The sequence below is a fragment of the Prionailurus viverrinus genome, chromosome D3, assembly GCF_022837055.1.
Source record: "Prionailurus viverrinus isolate Anna chromosome D3, UM_Priviv_1.0, whole genome shotgun sequence".
Classification (NCBI taxonomy): domain Eukaryota; kingdom Metazoa; phylum Chordata; class Mammalia; order Carnivora; family Felidae; genus Prionailurus; species Prionailurus viverrinus.
Genome location: NC_062572.1, coordinates 57,486,780 through 57,514,188, shown reverse-complemented (window position 1 = coordinate 57,514,188; position 27,409 = coordinate 57,486,780). Strand labels below are relative to the sequence as shown.

Genomic DNA, 27,409 nt, shown 5'->3' with positions numbered 1-27,409 from the left:
AAGCCATGGTCCCACTGTATAGTAGCTTGTGGGAGGCAGTCATATAAATAGGAAGACATGCACCATAAAAGAATAACAAAATCATTTGAAAGGAACAGTAGGACCTGGGGAAGAGGGGGGTCAATTCAGCCATGAGAGGTGAAGGGCTTCACAGTGGATCAATTTGTGACCCCATCTCTTTGAAAGGTCAATATAGACTTTTAAGAAGTAGTGTCAAGGTCACAATTATACCTTTCAATAAAGCTGTTGAAAAAAATTATTGTCACCTTGTAACTTTCTGCCATGTTGTTTTTCTTTTGTTACTCTCAGTTTTCCTAAAAAATAATAGTTAACAGTGGGAAGAAAAGCTGCCTCCAGGTTGTTAGCAAATAAGGGAAAGAGGCAGGCTAATTCCTGGGGTGTGCAGAAGAAGAGAGATGAGATACAGAGACTGGCTCTGGCTGTTTTCTAATTCTTCACTCTCAGTCCCTCATCCCCGATTCTGACACCTTTTCCACCCTTCCCAGGTACACCTGTCATTTTCCTAGGGACTCTGGAGGAGACAGTGTCTGGGATGGAAAGGTCTGCTTAGAAGTTGATTGGTCATCGACCACTGGTTGACTCTTGCTAGGATACAGCCATTTTTAGGAGGAAAGTCAGGAAAAACATCTTCTAGACTCAAGGGACTGATATTCAGAGACAGAATGGCAAACATAAGCATAGTCTCTGGGCATGAATCCTAGCTCCTAACATTCGAGAAATCATCCTACATCTGTAGCAATGCCCTCTATCTTCTAAGAGGCTGAGTTGGTGGAGAAACCTTGCAACCAGGAAGCTAGCTGTGGTCTGCAGTGAGCATGTCTGGGGGAGGACTGAGACGCAGGTGTTTCTCTGGGGAGAGAAGGGAAAGAGTGATATTTTGGGGGAGGTATGGTTGCGAGAAGGCAAGTCTGGTTCTCAAGGATACAGGCAAGTGCAGTGGGCTTTGAACCTCATTTCAGGTTACCATATTCATGGAAGACTCCACCAGCTGGGTCTGGTGAATTTGAAGGCATTGCCAAAATAATGACCAAGTTTCTCTGAATGCAAGTTCTTATTTTCAGTCTTCGTGAATTTAAATTGCTATACTGTCCTTCCTTCAAAAAAAATATACACATAGATATAATCTCTTTAGAATGCAAGTTTAAATTTTTATTTTAGACTTTTTTTTTGTTTTTTTTTAAATGTTGATTCAAATTACAGCAAATGAGAAAATCTCCCAAATGTTTCAGTGATTCTATAAGAGCAACAGCATATCCTTGATGTACTAGGCTCATTCACGTCTACCAAAATGCAGAAGGCTCCCTTAAATGCTTGGGTTCTGTCGTGGGATAGGTGGTAGGAAGCAACATCAGATTTCCATACTGGATCTCATTTGGAGAAACAGGAGTTTACTATTATAAGAAATTGAATTGAACATTCATTTTATTCTTAAGTTTCGCTTCTTACATTCACTTTTAAGTGAATATTTCCGGTTATAGTCTCTTTCCAGCTACTGATACTTCCTTATGGCTCACATCCCACATCGTCTAGATTTTCAAAAGCCATCAGATGGAAGTTTGAGAATCAGCAGAACTGCCTATACTCATTTGCAATGCCAAAACAGAGAAGGCAGAAGCATCTGTAGACTGGGGTCTCTATATGGATGTGTCTGTAAATCTGTAAAATGAGATTTCTCTATGTGGATGTTTTAAAAAATCTACTATAATGAGATTACTGAAAGTATACATCAGGGCCCTTTTTATCTGTAAGAAGAGTAAGAACCAAACAGATATTCCATGTGAACGTTCACGTTGACGGCTCCTGACCTTGGGATAGTCCTTAAGCTTAGCATTCATCAACCTTGAAATGATTATCAGTAGCTACTTAGAGAACATCTACAGCCCTATTTTTTAAAAGTGATCTTCCCAATATTTCTAAACAGAAGTGAAAAACCTAACTCTATTGTGTATTTCTCATGTTATGAGAAATACTGAGATATGATATGTCATATAAAATATGAGACATGTATGTATTATAACTCTAACATATTTCACAAGGTCCTCCTTCCTTAATGTTAATCTGGCCCAGTTTCTATATTTAGGGAGTGGATACAAATTATTTTTTTATCTTTGATTCCTTATGAATCCTCCAGCAATACTCTAAGATCTGGCAAGAATTCTATTTCTCTTTTTACATTCTCCGTTGTTCCCCTTATAACAAATAAGCCCCCTGAAGACTAGTGGCAAGTCTGAAAGCTTCTGTGCTCTTGTCAAGGGGGGAGGATGGAAATGCCATTACAGAAATTCCATAGCCTGGCTCCGTTCTGTCACCTGTCATGTGGAACCATAGCCTTCTCTACCTGCCTGCCACTTGGTTACCATAGTGATTAGGCCAAAGCAGTACATCAGTTCTGAAGTCCGCACAGGCTAAGCGTGGGATCTATCAAGCCGGACTGCTTGTTTCAGAACTGTTTATTTCAAGTCGAGAATTACTCAAAATTTAAACATCATGAGACAATACTCTACCCAGGTCAAACCAAGCACGGATAATTCTGTTACCACTCTAGGTTGTAAAGTGACAGCTGGTAGCTTTCGTGAGCGGCATAATAACATTAGCCTGGCTGGAACATCTCCAGTGCCAGGCTTAGATATTCCCAAGCATTGGCCAGACAATGAGACTAAGCAAAATCTTTTGAGAGTCTTAAAATGTGATTGCTGAAAGGTCAAGTTAGCAATTTTCCGTTTTAATATTCAAAACCAGTAGTGAAAGTGGGGATGCTGATACCATATCTAGACTAAAGGCAATCAGCCAAAGACCTTTTGAAATCTTAGGCTGATAAAGTAATTCAGGGGAGTTTTTACACTTCACAAGGCTGCCACATATGCCTTGGAAAAGAAATCTTAGCTGAATACCTAAATCCCTACTCTGCCACTAACATGCTGAGAGACACTGGTCAAGGGACAGCCTCTTTGTGCTTCAGGTCCTTCATCTGTAAAATGAGAGATTTGGAAGAACAGTCTTTAATATTTCAGCCAGCTCTGAAATTCTCTCATTCTATGAGACAAAATTATAAGATAATGAGGCTGAGATTTAATTATCATGTGCGGAAGGCATTACACTGTTTTATGTGGCACATTATTGACTGATCCATTTAACGCCAGCCATGGCTCCTTTCACTAGGCTGATCAAGAAACCCTCTTCAATCTCTCTGCTTGCTCTAGGATCTTGTTATGACACCTCAGAAACACTGTCTTAGGCAATCTGCAAAGAAGAGAGTTGAAAACATCCTTCCACTGCACGCTTCATTAAACTGCTCCACAGGCATGCCGTCGCGCGACACTTTCAAGCATCTGTAGCTTTTAGGAAGCATGGGATGAGTTAAACAAAGGTCAGCGTACAAAATAACAGTTGTCCTCAATTTCCTGTGGCACTTTTTTTACTGTTTTCTTCCCCCCATGGCATTTAAAATTTATGTTAAACACAGACAGGTTTTATTGAGATAAGTTTCTGATCAAGAAAAAGAGGCAGCCAGCTACTCTAGAAAATCATTTGGAAGAGACCAAGAAGGACAAGAGGAGGGAGAGACCAAACATGCAGAGAGGAACAGCTATTCAGAGGGAGCTTACGGATCAAAGGCTGCCAGCAGGAAGTTAAGCAGGAGGCTGATGGACTGTTCCACCTGGATTTGGTGAGTGGTTGGCATCCGTTTGTTGAGCTGGTAGAAAATGGTGGAAAGCACAGCCTCCAAGCGGGCCACACTGAGTTCTATGTTAGGGTCCAGGTTGTTCAGAGCATTTTCCCGCAACGCTTCTATGACGTTCCAAATGTCCACCAGGTGCACTACATACAATTAAAGCAGAGGGAACACATCAGCCCAAAATGCAGGGAACGGTAAACTCATTATTTTACACGTACTATTTTGTCCTATTTTGTCCTATTTTTGTCCTATTTTGTCAAGGCACCTCAAAGTCCTCAATATGAGTTCAACTCTTGTAGGGGTTGACATAAGCAAATGTACATAGACAGTGCATGATCTCAAAGACTTGATGTACCGTGTATAATACCAAGAAAATTATTTCCTGAAAACCACAGGAGATAGTTACTTCTAATCTTCAACGTGACCCTTGAAATGCAGCTACTATCTTTACGTTACATATGAGAAACTGAGGACCAGGGAAGTTAACTGACAAATGCAAGGGTCCAAGGCCAGTCAATGGCAAAACTGCTTTTCAAATCCACGTCTATCCACGTCATTTTCAAAAAACGCTGAAATAAAAACTGTTGACATACACCATCGTGTATGTGTAACTTCAAGGTATACAATATATTGATTTGATAGATTTATATATTGCAATGTGATTATCACCCTAGCATTAACTAACACATCATGTCCCAGAATTATAATTTCTTTTTTTGTGGTGAGAACATTTAAGATCTAGTTTCTTAGCAACTTTGAAGTGTATGGCACTTGTGATTAAAATTAACAAGTCTCTCTGGCTTTAAAGCACTTTCCCACTGTACACACCGACCCCTTGAAAGAAAGAGACACAAAACCAGCACTTAAATTCTAGCATTTGAAAAGATATCAAACCTGCATTTGTTTAAAATATTTTAATTTATTTATATATTTTTCATAGTATAAGGTTTGAAATAAAAAAAGAGAAAGTTAAGGAAGGTGGGAAGACAGGCAGGGGAAAAAGGAAGAGTTATCAGCAGAATTAAGTCACGGATCACTTATTTAACCTGGTCAAGAACAGCTTCTTGGCTACACTATTGACTAACTCATAGAACTTAAGTCATGGTTACTTTCACTAGTGTCAAGAATTCCATTTCTATTTCTTCCCTGGTCATGCTCAAGCCTTGTTATAACACCCCAGAAAGCATTGCCAAAATCAGGACAGTGATCGTCTCCATCCCAAAGGTTTCCTCTGGTTCCTTTTAATCCAGCCCACTCCTCACCCCAGGCAACCACAGATATACTTTCCAAAATGGTTTTCCAGGATTCTAGATAGCTGGAATCATGCGGTACGTTTATTTTGTCTGGATCCTTCTACTTGGTATAATTACTTTGAGAGTCATCCACGTTGTTGCATGTATTAATAGTTTGTTCCGTAATATTGTTGAATAGCATTCTGTTCGTGGATAGATCACAATTTGGTCATCAACTCACCTGTTGATAGACACTTGAGTTGTTTCAGTTTGGGGTTATTATGAATAAGGTTGCTATGAACAGCCACGTACAAATGTTTGTATAGACATAAGCTCCATTTCTCTTGGTAAATACTTGGAAATGAAATGGGCTAGGTTGTATGGTTGGTATATGTTGAATGTTTGAGAAACTCCCCAGGTGTGTTCCGATATTGGTATTTCATATCTACATCAACAACGTATGAGAATTCCAGTGTCCCCACAACTTCGCCATATTTAAGGTTCACTTTTCATCATGCTTTTGCTCTTGAAACTAAGTATGTTGTCTTTCTCAATGAAATACACACTTAGGTTTCAGTTCCTAAAAAATGTGCACTCCACGTGTGCGTTTCTACTTACTCGTTAAGTTTTAGTTTCCCACTTCTTTACTCATTTCTGACACTATATTAAAAAAACACTAACATGTATTGAACTTCTGGACTTGGGAGTCCAAATGAGCACTGGACTTGAAGTCCAAAGACCGAGGTCTAAATACGGCCCTTCTACTTCAAGTGCATGCCCTCATAGCCTTGAAGACATAGAGTTTCATTGTTCCCATCTACAGAGTGAGGACAGTGCTCCTTACATGGGAAAAATCATGAAGTCAAAAGTGGTAATGCCTGACACACAGGACAATATGTTGCACTTGAACAAAGGTACAATGTGAATCATGTAAAACTAAAAAAAAAAAAAAACCCAGAATAAAACAACTTTCCAGCATATCTCTTATTTGGGACAGAAGAATACAAATCACTTTCTAACTGAAATACTTACATATCTATTAGATTTGGATAAATTCAGACTTATGGGATTCCAAATTTATAACCTTCTCTGTATGTCCTACAAGGAAATTATTTGTATTTCTTAATGCTATTTATCCAATTTTTCAAGTCAGCATCCAAGGTACTTCCAGGTAGACGGCATCTATAAGTTTTTGTTTGTTTGTTTGTTTAATTAACTTCTTGAGGAATTAAATTAATTTCTGCAGGAACTGGGTTCCTATAATTATTCCCTTTATGTTTGATGTACAGATCCTCTGGATCTAGTCCTTGGGGATACGTCTGGGTGCAGGATGCAAAGATGTTGTTCCTGCCTCAAGGAACTAACAGGTGGGGATTTGGACATGACTCACAATTACACAGATAATCAGAAATGATGACCTGTTGTGGTGGACAGCGTGCTACATACAAAATGGGATTATGAGATGGTTGTGAAGGGCCCAGAGGAATAAGATAAGGCTGGAGGAGTACTGTCGCTACGGCAAATCTTCTGGCCTTTACACTAAAAGTATGAAGACACAGGTGTTAAATAGAGTGACACGCTCAGAAATGCAGCTGAAAACTATCATTTCGGACAGTAAGGGCAGAAAGCAATGGAGGTGGACAGGCATGCACGGGAGAAGTGGCTGGAGCCTGTTACCGTCATCCCAGCAGAGATGATGGTCTTTTTGCATAGGGATGGCGGTACACAGAAAACTGTAATCATGCACACTATAATACTTATTTTCCAAGAGTGGCAAAAGACACAGATTTTGCAGTCACAAAGATTGAAGTTTCACCCCTGGCTCTACTAATAATTATAAAACTGTGGGCAAGTTACTCCTCCTCTATATACTTTACTGTTTCCTTTCTAGAAATGAGGAGAAAACCATCCAGAGACAGTTATAGCGAGGAGAAAAGAGAAAATGTATACACAGGTGCTGGTCACAGAGCTTGGCACATAGGTGCTCAACAAATGATAACTACTAGTGTTAAGATAATTAAACACCTTCTCATCTATAGCCATGCTACGCCATTATCAACTTACAAGGTCTGTGAATCCAAACCCAACTTTCAGCCCAGTGCCCCCAAATTCGATAAGTTAATTAACATGTAATTTTGAGCATATATCGTGTTGGCCATACAAAAGAAGGCCAAACTACATCTCAGCCCCAAAGACAGATAATATTTAGTTTAACTGTCGTTATGTTCTCAGTTAGTGGAGTTTGAGTCGGTTTTACCGTGTTTGATAATTAGAGACCTGGTGAGGAAGGCCCTCTTTCATAAAGACTTATCGGAAATTTTATTCCATTGGTAACTGCTTTGGGAGGTGCAGATTACAGTGCAGAATAGTGCAGGTTCCTGGATGGTAGGTTGGGTTTCGACGGGCTTCTCCTATCGACTATCCATGTGACCTTGAGCAAATCACTTAATGTCCTTAAGTTTCAGTTTCCGCATCTGTAAGATGGGGACAACAAGAGTTGCTCCACTGCAGGGTTATTGGGGGGATCAAATGAGACAATCCATAGAAAGCACTTAACTCAGTGCTCAGTGCATAGAAGTATTTAATACCTATTAATTATTATTAAAAGGTATCCCAAGCCTTCTGCTTAATGAAGTAGGAGCACTAAGAAATGTGCTAAGTTTAGAGTCATAAGGAAGCTATTAGGAAGTCTGTTTTAAAAGTCTGACAGTTGTATAAAGATGTTTACTCTTGAGCCATCAAAATCACTTTGGAAAATGGACATTTAGGTTTTGCAGTGATGACTGAATACCACTAGATGGCACTGTGCACACTTTGCTAAATAGCCATCAAGCTTTAACTGTCCGTCATAGAGCACCTGCTATTAGGCACAGACGAGACCAAGTGGGGTTTCCTCATCTATAAAACTGCATCCATTTTATACTAATATACTAGATAAGGCAACAGTTTGTATAATAAAATTATTTGGTTAACATTAACCATATCAAAAATAAACGTGTTCTTAACGGTAGTATTTAGTACTTCATAGAATCTTACAAATAATATTAATGTTAATTTTGGACATTATTAATACCTAAAAGTTTGTATTCATAAATAAATGGAAATATACAAAGCTTCAGCAGTTTGTTTTAAATTCAGGCAACTTAAGTAGAAAAGGGCTTGGTCAGAGGCAGGGGTGTGGGGGGAAGTGTTTGTATGTGGCTAGAGAGGAGTTTGCTATTCTCAAGTGATGTTTCTTATCTGTTTGCCGATGTTACACTATTTTTTTTTTAGGAAATGAACTTTTTTTAAACACTTATTTATTTTTTGAGAGACAGAGAGCATAAGCAGGGGAGGGGCAGAGAGAGAGAGGGAGTCACAGAATCTGAAGCAGGCTCCAGGCTCTGAGCGGTCAGCACAGAGCCCAATGCAGGGCTCGAACTCACTAGCCGTGAGATCATGACCTGAGCTGAAGTTGGAGGCCTAACTGACCGAGCCACCCAGGTGCCCCAGAAATGAACTCTTTAGCTCACTGTTAGCAATGACTTAAATCCAAGTATCTCTGGGAAAAGTGCAAAAATACCAAACTCATTTATATCTAGGTAGAAATGACTGATGTCATAAACTTTATTAGAAGTAGGAGAATCATATAAATAGGGTAAAAGATGGAAGAGAGGGTACAGAAAGGGTAGAAATATCAAAAAAAACAACTCTAGGATGTAGTCTGTTTCATTATTTAGTCCAGGGCTGGCCTTACCTGGACCACATCATAGAGACTGGGTCCAGGTCAGTGAATCTAAGCACGACACCTTTTTTTTTTTTAAAGCATGTAGCGATCTCAAAATTCCCAAGCCCACATTATACCACTTACTGATTTCAAAATTTAGGAAGGTGGGAAAAGCGTTTCCTAAAGCTCTCCAGGTGATTCTGATAATCACAGATTTAGAAACCTTTAGGCGGCTTTCAAAGGGCTTCCAGCTGGGGAAGGTCAACAAACAATCATAGCGACTTAACTCTGGTCCTTTTGGTGTAGTGGCTTTCAACAATGGCTGCACACTGGAATCACCTACAAGGTTGTAAAATAGCTCCCTGGTGCTGCCTCAGCTGGTCCAGGACCATACTTAGAGTCACAAGGCATTAGGCTTATTAGAAATGCAGAATCTTAGGCCCCCACCCCAGAACCAGAAACTGCATTTTAACATCCCCAGGCAGTTTAAGTATGACAGGCATGCTGGCAGTCAGTGGTTCTCTGTCCTTTGGCATTAAGACAGCCTGCTATGTTCTCATAGGTTGTGAAGTGTGTTACAGGAGCTGATAACTATAAGTTAACTTATGCAGTTTAAGAATGATTTATGGGGTGCCTGGGTGGCTCAGTTAGTTGAATATCTGAGTCTTGATTTTGGCTCAGGTCATGATCCCAGGGTCGTGGGATAGAGTCCCATGTTGGGCACTGCGCTGAGCATGGAGCCTGCTTGGGATTCTCTCTCTCCGTCCACCCCTCTCCCTGGTTCACACACACACACACACACACACACACACACACACACACACACAAACACACTCTCTCTCTCTCTCTCCCTCTCTCTCTCTCTGTCTCTCTCAAAAAAGAATGATTTCTATAATCATGTATATATACATTGTTTTAGAGGGGTTGTGATTCACTTGTATAAGAAGGTCACTCATTGCATCATGATGTGCTTTCTTGCCTGGGAGAAAAGTAAATTGCAGTTACTCTGGGAATTGATATAACCTGTTGATATACCACTGGGGCTATATATATATATATATACACGTATACACACACACACACTCTAGTGTGTAGACAGGGGTGTGTATGTGTGTATGTGTACGCTCATGCACATACTCTCTCAACCCCCACCCACCTTGCTTAAAGTGACGGTAACTGTTGTCTGAGGCTTTGTTAGGATTCGGTTTCCAATCTCTGAGACAAGCAGGTGCAAGCAGGGAGAATTCTGACGTCGACTTACTCATCAAATCCCATAGCAAAGGGGGTAGGTTCTTTCTCCTGAAACCAATTCTTCCCTCCCCAGATCTAAGTTTCCTGACTTTCAGGAAAATTCCCCAGCAGGAATTTCCCATTGTGACCACTCTGTAGATTAGGAGAACCGAGTTCAGGTGCTTTTTCCGATTAGGTTATACTGCAGGTTTGAAGTGTCGAACTGTGTTCATTCACATAGTGGATTATTAAAATATGTTTGTAGGCTTATAGGAGAGTTCATTATGGATTGAGTTTTTCCTAGGACAGCTCTCACATACATGCCAAGTCTCAGTCAGTATTCGAAATGCCAACTAGCTTTATTTCTTTTTTTTTTAAATTTTTTTTTCAACGTTTATTTATTTTTGGGACAGAGAGAGACAGAGCATGAACGGGGGACGGGCAGAGAGAGAGGGAGACACAGAATCGGAAACAGGCTCCAGGCTCTGAGCCATCAGCCCAGAGCCTGACGCGGGGCTCGAACTCACGGACCGCGAGATCGTGACCTGGCTGAAGTCGGACGCTTAACTGACTGCGCCACCCAGGCGCCTCGACCCCAACTAGCTTTAAGTAAGAATGCTTTCAAGGAGCCTCCCATGTGGGTCAGACTGCCACATGGGCAGGGCGTGAGTAGGTGGAGAGAAGAACATGTCCCCTTGTGAGTGTCACGAACAACTTCAGGTTCCTCTCCAAACTCATTGTCTCGGCCAGGCGAAAACCAGCCTTCTATCTTAGCCTTCCATTAGAGAGACTAACAACTTCATTCATAAGTATTTATTCAGCCCCTATTATGTTTTAGTATTCTTCTGCGTTCTAGAATTAGAGTGAAGAAGACAGGCAGGTCCCTGAGCACACAGAACTTACAGGTGGTGGAGAACAGAGGGACCCAGCAAGGAGCATGGCGTAGGCAACAACAATCTAGTTTCTCTTACAGAGAAAAATGGGCTTAGAGATCGTGGACTTGGATTCAAGTGTTTCTTCATGCACAACAGGAATAATAATATCAAACTTTCTTATAGGTGTTCTGGGGCACAACAGAAATTACATGGAAAAGAGTAAACTCTGAAGCACCATCTACAGTTTAGGCATTATTCTTATTTTTGAGAGAAAACAGGCATTAACATTTACTTTCATAATCCGATAAAACTATAACCTCCCAATTCTTTCAATTCTTTGCCCCACTTTGTCAGTGATAAAGATGTTTGTCCCTTAATATAAGATTTCTTCTATAATTTCAGGTTTGTTTTTCTCTTTTTAAAAATGTTTCCTTTGTTTTTGAGAGACAGAGAGAGTGTGCTAGTGGGGGAAAGGCAGAGAAAGAGGGAGACACAGAACCTAAAGCAGGCTCCAGGCTCTGAACTGTCAGCACAGAGCCCAATGTGGGGCTCAAACTCCTGAGCCATGAGATCATGAGTTGAGCGGAAGTTGGACACTTAACTGAGCCACCCAGGTGCCCCTCAGGTTTGTTTTCCTCTTAATGGGTGTGATGATAGAAATCTGTAAGAGACTGTACCAGAGTGATGACTAGTTTAGTTGACTTCCAGATCAACTACTCATCTTGAAATTCAGAAAGCCTCAGCTCATGAGAAGAAAAGAATATGTCAGTGTGTCACTAACTTATCATACATCTATTGCACATATAGGCATTAACATACAGAGGGAGACGGCCATATGCTTATACATCCAGAGCTGGGAAAGGAAGCAAGAAATGAGATTCCATCACATTTTGAAAAGAAATGAAATCCAACCAGTAATTTTAAAAATTCTACAATACATTATGCTTGATGTTAGAGGGGACTAAACAAAATACGAGAGCCTGGGATTCTAATTCCCACGGGGAGAGACATGTTCAGATGGCCTAACCGAACATCAGGATGAGACACTCTGTCATCAAAGGGCCACATCCATAGAACAGATTAAAAAACAAAACAAAACACTACTGGAGTTCAAAATACAGTGATGCTATGCAGGCTGGAAACTTTGGAAAGGTGTAGAGGAGGAAGAGGTAGGGCTCGAGTTGGTTTCTGAATCACAGCAGGATCTGACACATAAAGATGAGTTGGGGAGGATACTCCAGGAAGAAGATGATCTAGTGACCGAGAGCAGAGAACAATGAAGGAAGAAGGCGCAACCAGGTCTTGCACTGACCTGACTGGGCCAGCAGAATGTACTGGGAAGCAGGGTCTGTCACTTTGTAACCTTTCCTATTGTCCATTATTTGACACTTGTCTAATTTTTCAGTGAGCAAACAGATCGAGAATTTGCATCCCGTGAAGTTTCATACTAAGTTTCATTTTCAAAATACCTAATGTGAGCTAATTCCCATCCCTGTCTACAGCCAACCAGTCCAGTGGTGAAAATCAGAAGTGCTCTTTGGAGCAGCGAGTGCGTCTCGAACTGTGGCCCCCGATTCCACAGGTCTGGAGTTTGGCCAGGGTATCCCCAGGTTTTGGCTGTTCCTTAGGTGATTTTGAAGAGCAAGGATGTTTGGACCACTGCAAGGGAGCATGACTTAACGAGACAAGAGACAGGAAGAAGAGGAAATGGATGTCTTGAGCCAGGGGAATTCATATAAAAGGTATCACAAGAATCCTGGGAAAATTGTGGTCAAGAAAGCCTTGTGCAAATTAGCCGGTCGTTAAGATTTTCTCAAGTAAACAATTTATTTTTATGTCCTATCAGGTCTTTGATCATGACAAAATAGTGTTTAAAAAGCTAGTAGGGAAGAGAAATTCAGTTCAGTTGCATGCTTTGCCAGGGTCAACGAATGCATTTTCGTGTGATTACACTGAAGATATTAGCCACCTTGACCAAACATGGAGTTGGGAAAGAAAATGTTAATAAAAGACAAGTTTTGTATTTGATTTCCATTCATGAGCCATGAGCTGCATCTTTCTAAAATATGAATCTGAACAGCATTTGAGTAGCTCACCAAATTATTTTATGCTTCCAAAGTCAACATCTTCCTTGCTCCCACAGTATACCTTTATCACCAAGATGGTTCTCTTTGCTAAGGATCCTTGGAGAGAATCATCATAGCTTACAAAGATCGCATTTTAGTTTTACTTTTAGTTTCCTGGGTAAGGTGCATGATAGAATAGAAAGGGCTTTAAGAAAAGGCCTACAACATATTTTTGGTGTAAAATCAAATAGGATATCATGCCAATCCTCAAAGGCCCTGGGAGTACATCTACTGCCTATTAGGAAAAAGTATTCAGTTTTTCCTTAAATTGTGTTTGTAGACCAGCATAATTATTCAAAATGAGGTATAATAATTGTTGGCTCAATAGCTGTCATACTGTAAATTAAATTTAACTAAATTCAATTGAGCAAGCATTTATTAAGCCTATTATTTTCCAAAGTATTGTACCAATGATTGTAAAAATAATAAGAGAAAGTAAATGAAAAGAAAGATCTGAACAATAACTAATTTCTCACTGCCAGCGTTTAACTTTGTTCGGAATATATTTAATAACTTTAGAAGCAAGAAGATTTAGTATCTTATCTCCTCTCTGGGTAATCATTTTAGCCTTCACTACATGGTTTGTTTCTTCGATGTCCCTTTAGCATTCCCTACATTGTAGTGGCCCAGTTTGGGCTTTTACTGCCTTCCACTTAGATTTTTACAGTAAGACTTAGTCATCGTCAGTGTATGCCCTTTTCCATCTGCCCTAAGAAATGGTGTAAGTCCCAGCTCTGGCTATGCCAGGCTCCATTGCCTATCGAGTAAAATCCAAGCTTCTAAGCTTGAAAACCAATGTTTGAACTCCAGTCTCCCAATCTTTAACCTCATTTCCTACTCATTTCCAGCTTTTTCCAAGAGTCTTATGACCCAGACATGTTGGGCTTCTTATAATTCCAGAATATGCCATTGGCTTTCTTGCACTGGCTTTATACTCTTCATCAGGTGCACTCTTCATTTGGCTGTCTTTCAAAGCATTACATACATGTGTGCCCGAGGAGGCCCCAATACCTTTATGTGGAACTATGCTCTCCCATTTGTTTCTCCTGGATAACGTCATATATCAGATCATTCACAACACTCTAAATTTCCCACAGTTATTAATGGACAGGCTGTTCCCTCCACTTTTAAAAAATATTTATTTATTTATTTTAAAAGAGAGAGAGAGGGAGAGCAAGAATTCCAAGCAGGCTCCACGCTGTCAGACACAAGCCCTGATGCAGGGCTTGAACCTATGAACTGTGAGATCATGACCTGAGCTGAAATCAGAGTCGGACGCACAATTGACTGAGCCACCCAGATGTCCATCTCCACCTTTTTTTGATAAGCCTTTGACTGAATTTTGGAAGAGAGGAGGGTCTCTGAAATGATGAACTAAATTGTATGGTTAGGGTCATGTATGCTTTTGGGGGAAAGGATCTGCGGCTTTCATCAATTCTCCCAAAGATACACGAGGAGAAAAGTTTAAGAACCACAGCACTAAATTATACTAACTTGAAGACATGTACTCTGTCTTGTTCATCTTTGTATTCCTCAGAGCTACTTGCATAATGCCTTGTTCAAACTGGGTGCTCACTAATGATTAGTGAATGGAATGGGGTAGAGTGTCTACTCCGTTTGTCAGACCCTACATATAACCTCTAGAAGCTTTCCCTTTACTGCAGCATGTCAGGAAAGCTCAATGAGACGCATTGAGCATGACTTCCCACAGGACTTTCATTATTCCTTACACACTATGACTTGAACAGATGGTCAGAATCTCAGATGCCAGAGGTCACGTTTCAAGAGAAAGAGCATCCACAAGGCTGGCAACCATGAGGAACAGTCTTTTTCTTTATAGCTCTCAGTTGCTCTCAGTGACCCTGCATCATGTGCCAATGCAGCCATGGTGAACACTAACAAAGTACACAGGGACACAGAAGAGCAGGTAAGGGGCAATCGGCAGGGAAGTGTCACTTTTTTCTGCTCTCACTCTGTACCATTTAAGTATATAATTAATTGTCTTTGTGCAATAGGAGTAAAAAATGGGACAGAAATTGAAAATGCATTCCATTCACCCATTCAGAAAATAGTTATGATTCAGTTTCCTAGTGCTTGGAAAATTGTTTGGGAGATACGTTAGCATTTGGGGTGAAGAGATCTCTAGATGGCTAATCAGCAGTACAGATTGTCTGCAGGTATCTTGAGTGAAGTTAATATGAGAAATGTATCCTTTTAAAATTTTTATTTAATTTTATTTTTTAAAAATATTTTAATGTTTATTTATTTATTTATTTATTTTTAAAGTTTTTTTTTTTTAATGTTTATTTATTTTTGAGAGAGAGAGAGAGACAGAGTGCAAGCAGGGGAGGAGCAGAGAGAGAGAGAGAGAGAGAGAGAGACAGAATCCAAAGCAGGCTCCAGGCTCCAAGCTGTGAGCACAGAGCCCGATGTGGGGCTTGAACTCATGAACCACGAGATCACAATCTGAGCTGAGGTCAGATGCTTAACCGACTGAGCCACGCAGGCACCCCTAATGTTTATTTACTTTTGAGACAGAGAGAGAGAAAGAGATTGGGAGGGGCAGAGAGAGAGGGAGACAGGATCTGAAGCAGGCCCTAGGCTCTGAACTGTCAGCACAGAGACTGATGTGGGGCTCGAAATCATGGACTGCGAGATCATGACTTGAGCCGAAGGCGGACGCTTAACCGACTGAGCCACCCAAGTGCCCTGAGAAATGTATCTTTTGAAAAAAAATCTTTAAAAGGCAGTAGAAAACACTAATGAGGAAATGTCCAACACAGAAAACCAAGATACACAGGAGGCAATGTTTCAGACCCCTCTCTTGTATCTTTTCAAAACCTTGGCTCACCTTTTCTCCAGCCCCTGCAGAAGGAACCATCATGGCACAGACTTTGATCAGCTCAGGGCAGCTGCAACCAGACAGCACCTGGCCTCAGGCCCTTGCTCCATACCTTCAATGGAACACCTGGAACCTGCCTAGCACTCACACAAGTGTAACCCAGAAGCACGGGGGTATTAACACTTGTAGGCCCCCCTTGACCAATGCAGGACAGAGCAGCTAGATTAGTACTTCCTCCTTGTGTCCCCTGGCTGGAGAGTTCTGCGGCCTTTCAAAAGGTTCCTTAGAAATTCCTGCATTGTCTGTTGGCTTTCCTCCCTCGTTCCACTTCTGCTCTGGAATGGCAAATGAGCAGGCTTCCACAGAAGCCTTGTTGTGGAGTCTGCTTTCCGGAAAACACGGGCTAATGCGCTGATTCTAGCCAAGTCCCTATAACTGGTTGAACCCTTTCAGAAAATAAATGAGAAGAAAATGGTGATTCTGACCATGTTCAAAAACAGATTCTGATTCTGTGTGGTCAACATAACTTTTTGTCAACTTATCCTTTCCCACAATATGACATCACTTTCTTATTCAGCAGTGTTGGATTTGGGAATTAAAATGCATTATACTTGATCTTAAAGTGAGGTTTATTATTCTTGAGAAACTAAGCTGCTCAGGGCTGATGCATTATTAGCCTTGTAGCAGGCTCAGTGGTCCATATGCTTGACCAACATTGCAGGACAGGCTCTCTGTTTACCATGGCATTTGGCTAATACTTGGAAGTTAGAAGCTGAGTTCTCAGATGATTTTACCTGGTGTTTATTCAGGGGAATCCACCTAACATCTCTTATGCTATGCTCTCCTCATCCGGAATGAACAGAACCTTACCGTTCCTGATTAAAAAGGAGGTCAAGTGGAATTCATAGCCCAACACCATGAATGATCAAAAATAGCTAGACAATTTATTTCAAGAGCTACAGATATACTTGATTTCTTTAACCACCACACTTATAAGTAATTTTTTTTCCCTCAGAAAATGACAGTTTGCTCAGGGGGCTGACAGGCTAGATATAAGCTTACATAGCGAAGTTTTACAGCGTATCTACTATTTGATACTCACAAAATCTGAAGATTTCTTAAAAACAGACCATATCATTAGATTCTAAACTTGAGGTTCTTCTAATACTCTTCTAATACTAATTTATACACTAAGGAATATTATCATACGTCCCCCCCATGGTCTAGAATAATGCTTGGCATGCAGTACACCTCAGTCCACATTTGTTGGGTGAGTAAATAAATGAGTGACTGCTGGTGACACCAACAAAATGTGAACACAACCTCCTTGGTTTAGTTGTCATGGATCACAGGTGTGGTTACGTGGGAGTGGCCACTATTCTATCCTTGTCCTCCTGACTGTCTTTGGTTTCATCTTAGTGTTTACCAGAGCCCCCAAGGTCCTGGGAGCCAGGCTGTGGGACAGCACCCTCTGGGGGGCCCTTCATTGCTCACTGGCTCTGGGCTGATCCAGTAGGTGTCCATGAACACAGCTTGGCAGACCATATGGGAAGGCCATTGAGTCTTACTTGCTGGATGGGCCTGGGAAGCTTGAAAGGCATTCCTGTGCACTCATCACTCTTTCCCAACGGGCTGGGGCATTTAAAGATGAGGTTCTTTCCTAAACTGCTAGCGCAAAAGTGTTCGGTTGTCCTGATTTCCTGGTATAATGCAGAAGTGGGAGAAAGGGAAGAAGCTGCTTTAATTAAACCCATATCACATGCACCAGAACCTTAAAGGCATAGCTTTGTGTCTACCGGAAGTGTGCTCTAGTTAAGAGGAAATGACTTTGCCATAGGTCCAGGGTGCCCGGAAAGAAGCTGGGTCTTCATCCAGGGTGCCTGGAAAGGGGCAGGTTCTTCCGTGCAGGGTGCCTGGAGAGGGGCTGGTTCTCCACTGCCATATCACACAGGCATCTTGAATGGTCTTATGTTCTGCTGTCCCCACCAGCTTCGCCCCAGGGAACTTTTAGGAATGTAGTATTCTAGCGCGATGTCCTTCTCTTTATTCTAAACAAGTGTCTAGAAAGAATTTCATCAAGAATGAAAATATGTATCCAAATCACTTGGAACACAGATCATTATGCTCCAAGGTTTTGCCATCTGCCACTTATTTCCCTAATTGAACATTCCTGCTCTTCCTTGTGACTCTTTGAGAGGAAAGAGTCCTATCTCTCGCCTTCAGACATACCTCTTTTGGGATCTGTTCCTATTGCTTGAGATTTTACTTTGAACTTTGGTTTTTCACCCAAGGCTGTCTATGTCATTACCTGGAAAGCAGAAAAGTCCATGATCTTGGGCAGTGTGGTAGGCAGAACCCTAAGATGCCCCCTTCCTCTTCATGCCTCCCTGGACAAGATTCCTGGTCCTCAGTGTTGATATACCTTCTCCATTGTTTAAGCAAATGCTTATTCAGTTACTGCTGTGAAGGGATTTTGCAGATGTAATTAAGGTCTCAAATCAGTTGACCTTAAGATAAGGAGATCTTCTGGGTGAGCCTGACCTAATCACTTGAGTCTTTTATTTTTTTATTATTTTTAATGTTTATTTTTGAGAGAGAGAGAGAGAGAGATGAGAGCGTGTGATTTGGGCATAGAGAGAGGGAGACACAGGATCTGAAAGAGGCTCTGTGTTGTCAGTGCAGAGCCCGAAGCGGGGCTCAAACTCATGAACCAGGAGATCAACACCTGAACTGAAATCAAGAGTCGGACGCTTAATGGACTCAGCCACTCAGGCGCACCCATAAGTCTTTTAAAAGAGGAGCGTTTTCTCTGGCTGATCCCAGAGGAGGAAGTCAGAGAGACCCACTCTACCTGGCATTGAAGTAGAAGCAAACATCTATGGGGCCATGTGGCAAGGAAGGCAGGGGGCTTGTAGGAACTGGGAATGGTCCCCAGCTGACTGTCCACAGGAGTGGAGACCTCAATCCTTCAACCATAAGGAAATGAATTCTGCCAACAGCCAGTTCACTCAGAAGAGAGCCACAGACCTTGTGAGACCCTAGGCTGTGTTTGATTTCTGACCTACGGAAAGTGGAAAGAGTAAGATAGTAAATGTGTGTTGTATTAAGTCGCTAAGTATGGGGTAATTTGTTATGTAATGATAGAAAACTGGTACAGGCCACCAAAATCCCACATACTTAAGAATATGGCAGGGGAGTTGCGGCAAGATGGCGGCTTAGGAGGACGCTGGGCTCACCGCACGTCCTGCTGATCACTTAGATTCCATCTACACCTGCCTAAATAACCCAGAAAACCGCCAGAGGATTAGCAGAACAGAGTCGCCGGAGCCAAACGCAGACGAGAGGCCCACGGAAGAGGGTAGGAAGGGCGGCGAGGCGGTGCGCGCTCCACGGACTGGCGGGAGGGAGCCGGGGCGGAGGGGCGGCTCGCCGGCCAAGCAGAGCCCCCGAGTCGGGCTTGCAAAAGCGGAGGGGCCGGGCGGACTGTGTTCCGACAGCAAGCGCGACTTAGCGTCTGGGAGGTCAGAAATTAACAGCTCTGCTCGGAAAGCGGGAAGGCTGGAGAACAAAGGGAGGGAGAGCTGCTGAGCCCCCTGACAACAGAGCTCAGTTTGGTGGGGAACAAAGGCGCTCGCCAGCGCCATTTCCCCCGCCCATCCCCCAGCCGAAATCCCAAAGGGAACCGGTTCCTGCCAGGGAACTTGCTCGCTCCGCGCAAACACCCAACTCTGCGCTTCTGCGGAGCCAAACCTCCGGCAGCGGATCTGACTCCCTCCCGCTGCCACAGGGCCCCTCCTGAAGTGGATCACCTAAGGAGAAGCGATCTAAGCCTGCCCCTCCTGCCCCCGAGCACCTTGCCTACCCACCCCAGCTAATACGCCAGATCCCCAGCATCACAAGCCTGGCAGGGTGCAAGTAGCCCAGACGAGCCACACCACCCCACAGTGAATCCCGCCCCTAGGAGAGGGGAAGAGAAGGCACACACCAGTCTGACTGTGGCCCCAGCGGTGGGCTGGGGGCAGACATCAGGTCTGACTGCGGCCCCGCCCACCAACTCCAGGTATACACCACAGCACAGGGGAAGTGCCCTGCAGGTCCTCACCACGCCAGGGACTATCCAAAATGACCAAGCGGAAGAACTCCCCTCAGAAGAATCTCCAGGAAATAACAACAGCTAATGAGCTGATCAAAAAGGATTTAAATAATATAACAGAAAGTGAATTTAGAATAATAGTCATAAAATTAATCGCTGGGCTTGAAAACAGTATACAGGACAGCAGAGAATCTCTTGCTACAGAGATCAAGGGACTAAGGAACAGTCACGAGGAGCTGAAAAACGCTTTAAACGAAATGCATAACAAAATGGAAACCACCACAGCTCGGCTTGAAGAGGCAGAGGAGAGAATAGGTGAACTAGAAGATAAAGTTATGGAAAAAGAGGAAGCTGAGAAAAAGAGAGATAAAAAAATCCAGGAGTATGAGGGGAAAATTAGAGAATTAAGTGATACACTAAAAAGAAATAATATACGCATAATTGGTATCCCAGAGGAGGAAGAGAGAGGGAAAGGTGCTGAAGGGGTACTTGAAGAAATCATAGCTGAGAACTTCCCTGAACTGGGGAAGGAAAAAGGCATTGAAATCCAAGAGGCACAGAGAACTCCCTTCAGACGTAACTTGAATCGATCTTCTGCACGACATATCATAGTGAAACTGGCAAAATACAAGGATAAAGAGAAAATTCTGAAAGCAGCAAGGGGTAAACGTGCCCTCACATATAAAGGGAGACCTATAAGACTCGTGACTGATCTCTCTTTTGAAACTTGGCAGGCCAGAAAGAATTGGCACGAGATTTTCAGGGTGCTAGACAGAAAAAATATGCAGCCGAGAATCCTTTATCCAGCAAGTCTGTCATTTAGAATAGAAGGAGAGATAAAGGTCTTCCCAAACAAACAAAAACTGAAGGAATTTGTCACCACTAAACCAGCCCTACAAGAGATCCTAAGGGGGACCCTGTGAGACAAAGTCCCAGAGACATCACTATAAGCATAAAACATACAGACATCACAATGACTCTAAACCCGTATCTTTCTATAATAACACTGAATGTAAATGGATTAAATGCGCCAACCAAAAGACATAGGGTATCAGAATGGATAAAAAAACAAGACCCATCTATTTGCTGTCTACAAGAGACTCATTTTAGACCTGAGGACACCTTTAGATTGAGAGTGAGGGGATGGAGAACTATTTATCATGCGACTGGAAGCCAAAAGAAAGCTGGAGTAGCCATACTTATATCAGACAAACTAGACTTTAAATTAAAGGCTGTAACAAGAGATGAAGAAGGACATTATATAATAGTTACAGGGTCTATCCATCAGGAAGAGCTAACAATTATCAATGTCTATGCACCGAATACCGGAGCCCCCAAATATATAAAACAATTACTCATAAACATAAGCAACCTTATTGATAAGAATGTGGTAATTGCAGGGGACTTTAATACACCACTTACAGAAATGGATAGATCATCTAGACACACGGTCAATAAAGAAACAAGGGCCCTGAATGAGACATTGGATGAGATGGACTTGACAGATATATTTAGAACTCTGCATCCCAAAGCAACAGAATATACTTTCTTCTCGAGTGCACATGGAACATTCTCCAAGATAGATCATATACTGGGTCACAAAACAGCCCTTCATAAGTTTACAAGAATTGAAATTATACCATGCTTACTTTCAGACCACAATGCCATGAAGCTTGAAATCAACCACAGGAAAAAGTCTGGAAAACCTCCAAAAGCATGGAGGTTAAAGAACACCCTACTAACAAATGAGTGGGTCAACCAGGCAATTAGAGAAGAAATTAAAAAATATATGGAAACAAACGAAAATGAAAATACAACAATCCAAACGCTTTGGGACGCAGCAAAGGCAGTCCTGAGAGGAAAATACATTGCAATCCAGGCCTATCTCAAGAAACAAGAAAAATCCCAAATACAAAATCTAACAGCACACCTAAAGGAACTAGAAGCAGAACAGCAAAGGCAGCCTAAACCCAGCAGAAGAAGAGAAATAATAAAGATCAGAGCAGAAATAAACAATATAGAAACTAAAAAAACTGTAGAGCAGATCAACGAAACCAAGAGTTGGTTTTTTGAAAAAATAAACAAAATTGACAAACCTCTAGCCAGGCTTCTCAAAAAGAAAAGGGAGATGACCCAAATAGATAAAATCATGAATGAAAATGGAACTATTACAACCAATCCCTCAGAGATACAAACAATTATCAGGGAATACTATGAAAACTTATATGCCAACAAATTGGACAACCTGGAAGAAATGGACAAATTCCTGAACACCCACACGCTTCCAAAACTCAATCAGGAGGAAATAGAAAGCTTGAACAGACCCATAACCAGCGAAGAAATTGAATCGGTTATCAAAAATCTCCCAACAAATAAGAGTCCAGGACCAGATGGCTTCCCAGGGGAGTTCTACCAGACGTTTAAAGCAGAGATAATACCTATCCTTCTCAAGCTATTCCAAGAAATAGAAAGGGAAGGAAAACTTCCAGACTCATTCTATGAAGCCAGTATTACTTTGATTCCTAAACCAGACAGAGACCCAGTAAAAAAAGAGAACTACAGGCCAATATCCCTGATGAATATGGATGCAAAAATTCTCAATAAGATACTAGCAAATCGAATTCAACGGCATATAAAAAGAATTATTCACCATGATCAAGTGGGATTCATTCCTGGGATGCAGGGCTGGTTCAACATTCGCAAATCAATCAACGTGATACATCACATTAACAAAAAAAGAGAGAAGAACCATATGATCCTGTCAATCGATGCAGAAAAGGCCTTCGACAAAATCCAGCACCCTTTCTTAATAAAAACCCTTGAGAAAGTTGGGATAGAAGGAACATACTTAAAGATCATAAAAGCCATTTATGAAAAGCCCACAGCTAACATCATCCTCAACGGGGAAAAACTGAAAGCTTTTTCCCTGAGATCAGGAACACGACAAGGATGCCCACTCTCACCGCTGCTGTTTAACATAGTGCTGGAAGTTCTAGCATCAGCAATCAGACAACAAAAGGAAATCAAAGGCATCAAAATTGGCAAAGATGAAGTCAAGCTTTCGCTTTTTGCAGATGACATGATATTATACATGGAAAATCCGATAGACTCCACCAAAAGTCTGCTAGAACTGATACAGGAATTCAGCAAAGTTGCAGGCTACAAAATCAATGTACAGAAATCAGTTGCATTCTTATACACTAACAATGAAGCAACAGAAAGACAAATAAAGAAACTGATCCCATTCACAATTGCACCAAGAAGCATAAAATACCTAGGAATAAATCTAACCAAAGATGTAAAGGATCTGTATGCTGAAAACTATAGAAAGCTTCTGAAGGAAATTGAAGAAGATTTAAAGAAATGGAAAGACATTCCCTGCTCATGGATTGGAAAAATAAATATTGTCAAAATGTCAATACTACCCAAAGCTATATACACATTCAATGCAATCCCAATCAAAATTGCACCAGCATTCTTCTCGAAACTAGAACAAGCAATCCTAAAATTCATATGGAACCACAAAAGGCCCCGAATAGCCAAAGGAATTTTGAAGAAGAAGACCAAAGCAGGAGGCATCACAATCCCAGACTTTAGCCTCTACTACAAAGCTGTCATCATCAAGACAGCATGGTATTGGCACCAAAACAGACACATAGACCAATGGAATAGAATAGAAACCCCAGAACTAGACCCACAAACGTATGGCCAACTCATCTTTGACAAAGCAGGAAAGAACATCCAATGGAAAAAAGACAGCCTCTTTAACAAATGGTGCTGGGAGAACTGGACAGCAACATGCAGAAGGTTGAAACTAGACCACTTTATCACACCATTCACAAAAATAAACTCAAAATGGATAAAGGACCTAAATGTGAGACAGGAAACCATCAAAACCTTAGAGGAGAAAGCAGGAAAAGACCTCTCTGACCTCAGCCGTAGCAATCTCTTACTCGACACATCCCCAAAGGCAAGGGAATTAAAAGCAAAAGTGAATTACTGGGACCTTATGAAGATAAAAAGCTTCTGCACAGCAAAGGAAACAACCAACAAAACTAAAAGGCAACCAACGGAATGGGAAAAGATATTTGCAAATGACATATCGGACAAAGGGTTAGTATCCAAAATCTATAAAGAGCTCACCAAACTCCACACCCAAAAAACAAATAACCCAGTGAAGAAATGGGCAGAAAACATGAATAGACACTTCTCTAAAGAAGACATCCGGATGGCCAACAGACACATGAAAAGATGTTCAGCGTCGCTCCTTATCAGGGAAATACAAATCAAAACCACACTCAGGTATCACCTCACGCCAGTCAGAGTGGCCAAAATGAACAAATCAGGAGACTATAGATGCTGGAGAGGATGTGGAGAAACGGGAACCCTCTTGCACTGTTGGTGGGAATGCAAATTGGTGCAGCCGCTCTGGAAAGCAGTGTGGAGGTTCCTCAGAAAATTAAAAATAGACCTACCCTATGACCCAGCAATAGCACTGCTAGGAATTTATCCAAGGGATACAGGAGCACTGATGCATAGGGCCACTTGTACCCCAATGTTCATAGCAGCACTCTCAACAATAGCCAAATTATGGAAAGAGCCTAAATGTCCATCAACTGATGAATGGATAAAGAAATTGTGGTTTATATACACAATGGAATATTACATGGCAATGAGAAAAAATGAAATATGGCCTTTTGTAGCAACGTGGATGGAACTGGAGAGTGTGATGCTAAGTGAAATAAGCCATACAGAGAAAGACAGATACCATATGGTCTCACTCTTATGTGGATCCTGAGAAACTTAACAGGAACCCATGGGGGAGGGGAAGGAAAAAAAAAAAAAAAAGAGGTTAGAATGGGAGAGAGCCAAAGCATAAGAGACTGTTAAAAACTGAGAACAAACTGAGGGTTGATGGGGGGTGGGAGGGAGGAGAGGGTGGGTGATGGGTATTGAGGAGGGCACCTTTTGGGATGAGCACTGGGTGTTGTATGGAAACCAATTTGTCAATAAATTTCAGAAAAAAAAAAAAAAAAAAAAAAAGAATATGGCAGGGAGGAAGAATATGCTGGCACACCCAATCAAAGAAAAACGAACGGGGTATTAGTATTTATTTCTAAAAACATATGTAAAGCCTACTCCTGAAGCATAAGACTAGTCAGTTGGCTGGTGAAAAGTGAATCTAGTGAAGCATACTCATTCACTCATAGAAGAATATTTATTCAGGACCCACCACATATATAGCACTCACATGGGTTAATTTCACAGTGACAGAGAAGCCATTAGGTAAACCGGTGTCTGCATTTTTTGTTGTTGTTGTTGTTCTAGAAACCCTGAAAGAAATTTAGAGCTATTAAAGGCAAAGCATGTGTTCTAACTTTAAATTATAACCGGATGAAGAATACTTATAAAAATGTTTCTTTTATTAGAGGGAAGACATTTGAGAAGCTCTGAAAGCTCAGATACTAATATATACCTTTCCTCTTTTCCTTTTAAGTGAAATTTTAATTAAATTTTAGCTGATATGAGTGACAAAAGGAAAATCCAGACTGTGACCAGAAGAACTAAAGGAAAGTGCCTCCGTACTTTTGTTTCTACTATTAAACAGGAGGGATTTGAGATTTCTGATTTATTTCTCTCATTCTCTTTTATTGTTCATGAACTTAAGGCTGCGTTCCATTGACTCCAAAGTAATTTCTGAAAAATGATCTGCTGACATTACAGGGTATCTGGATCATTAACCATGTCAGCGCTGACCGAGGAAATAATGTTCTGGCAGAAAATAGTTATTTGTTTAAAACAAAGGCTGAGAATGTTGCCATTTCACACATCCTTATGCCTACATGGCATATAGGGTATTTATTTTTGTGGAAAGTTCTTAGGAAACCCAGAAGTTAAAGAGAAGGCTGTTGATTAGAAAGCAGTATTAGGAATAGTATGCATATTCTCCATTCAGTCCTATTCCTCCTAGAAAATAAGATTGCCAACTTGCTGCCCCCTAATTTTTAGGGGTACAAATTCCTTTGTTCCATTAGGGAATGTGCTAGTCATGGCACGGGGAGGGAGGGTATGACAGTGTGCAAAGATGAAGGGTAAGGGAAAGAAGCTGACTTAAAAATAGATCCCATGGAGGAAAGTTGAAGGAATAAAGAATCTTCTGCTTGAAAAAAGAAAAGATGGGGGCGCCTGGGTGGCTCAGTCAGTTAAGTGTCCAGCTCTCGGTTTTGGCTCAGGTCATGATCTCATGGTTTGTGAGTTTGAGCCCTGCATTGGGCTCTGTGCTAGCATGGAGCCTGCTTAGGATTCTCTCTCTCCCCCTTTCTCTCTACCCCTCCCCTGCTCGCACTGTCTCTGTCTCTCTCAAAAATAAATAAACTTGAAAAAGGAGAAAAAGAAAACAGAAAAGATGGTTTCTCACAATTTTTGTTTTCTTTTCTTTTTAATGTTGTTTTTTTTTTTTTGAGACACACACACACACAGCCACGCACACACACACACACAGCACGAGCAGTGGAGGGGCAGAGAGAGAGGGAGACACAGACTCTGAAGCAGGCTCCAGGCTCTGAGCTGTCAGCACAGAGCCCGATGTGGGGCTTGAACTCATCAACTGTGAGATTATGATCTGAGCCAAAGTCGGCTCCTCAACCAACTGAGTCACCCAGGTGCCCCACAATTTTCCTTTTATAACAGAGGTTGGTAAATATCTTTTGTGTGTGTGTGGATAATGGGGCACTACTGTTTTACATAGTAATATTATGTAGATTTTACGATGGCATATATATAATAAGAGAAAAATTTATACAATGATGAAATTAAAAATATAATAATGGAGTGCGATTTTTTTTTAATGCTTGTCTGCCAATGAGAAGACTGGAATTTTTGTGGGGAGGGATAACATTTTGCTTAACAGGGATTATAAGTAGCATTCCCTATTCTAAAATTATTAAAAATATTCATCTGTAAAAACTCCTATTTCACAGTCTAGACAAAAGTTAGGGCTGCATTTAGTGCACAGGCTACAGTTTTCTAGCCTTTTATAATGGAGGCTTTTTAGAATCCTGGGAACCAGTTATTCTCAGCATCCATCAGGAATTGTATTAAAGGGAATGAACATAAATGGCGGTGATAGGAATCAGTGTTCTATATGGGAAACCATAAAGAGAGTAGGCAAGGGCTGTGGGGGACAGAAATACAGGGAATTAACTAACCCTTCTGATATCTGAGATCAGATAGAAAACAAATCTCTTAAAAGTCTATATCCAGACAATATTTTTTTGTAGGCGATGACTTCACAAGGGTCAGTTTTTATGCTTTTCACCTCTATCATGTAGTTTATAAGTTTAGTTTTGTTAATATACAAAATCAATTTTACCTCTAAATAAGGTCTGGACTGAAAAATAACCGGTTCTCCATCAAAGTCCATTGATTTCTACGAAGTAAATGCTATGTAAGAATTTCCAATAAAGCAATGTACTTACAAACACACTACCTGGACTTTTTGTTCTTATTGTTTTCATTGTAGAGTAAAACTCCATTACAAAGTACAATTATTTATGGTGGATTATGTTTCATTGCAGACGAAAATGACCTTCCTCTAAGGGGGGGTAG

The 27,409-nt window shown here is 41.3% G+C and overlaps 1 protein-coding gene across 15 annotated transcripts in view; it reads right to left on the bottom strand.

Annotated features, from left to right (window-relative positions):
• The window catches only part of DTNA (dystrobrevin alpha), a 367,519-nt gene that overhangs the window by 93,644 nt on the left and 246,466 nt on the right, over window positions 1-27,409 (bottom strand). For all 15 annotated transcript variants that reach the window (XM_047828276.1, XM_047828275.1, XM_047828279.1 and 12 more), the window contains one exon: window positions 3,627-3,840. In XM_047828276.1, the coding sequence (XP_047684232.1) occupies window positions 3,627-3,840 (214 nt within the window). The remainder of the gene's footprint in view (window positions 1-3,626; window positions 3,841-27,409) is intronic.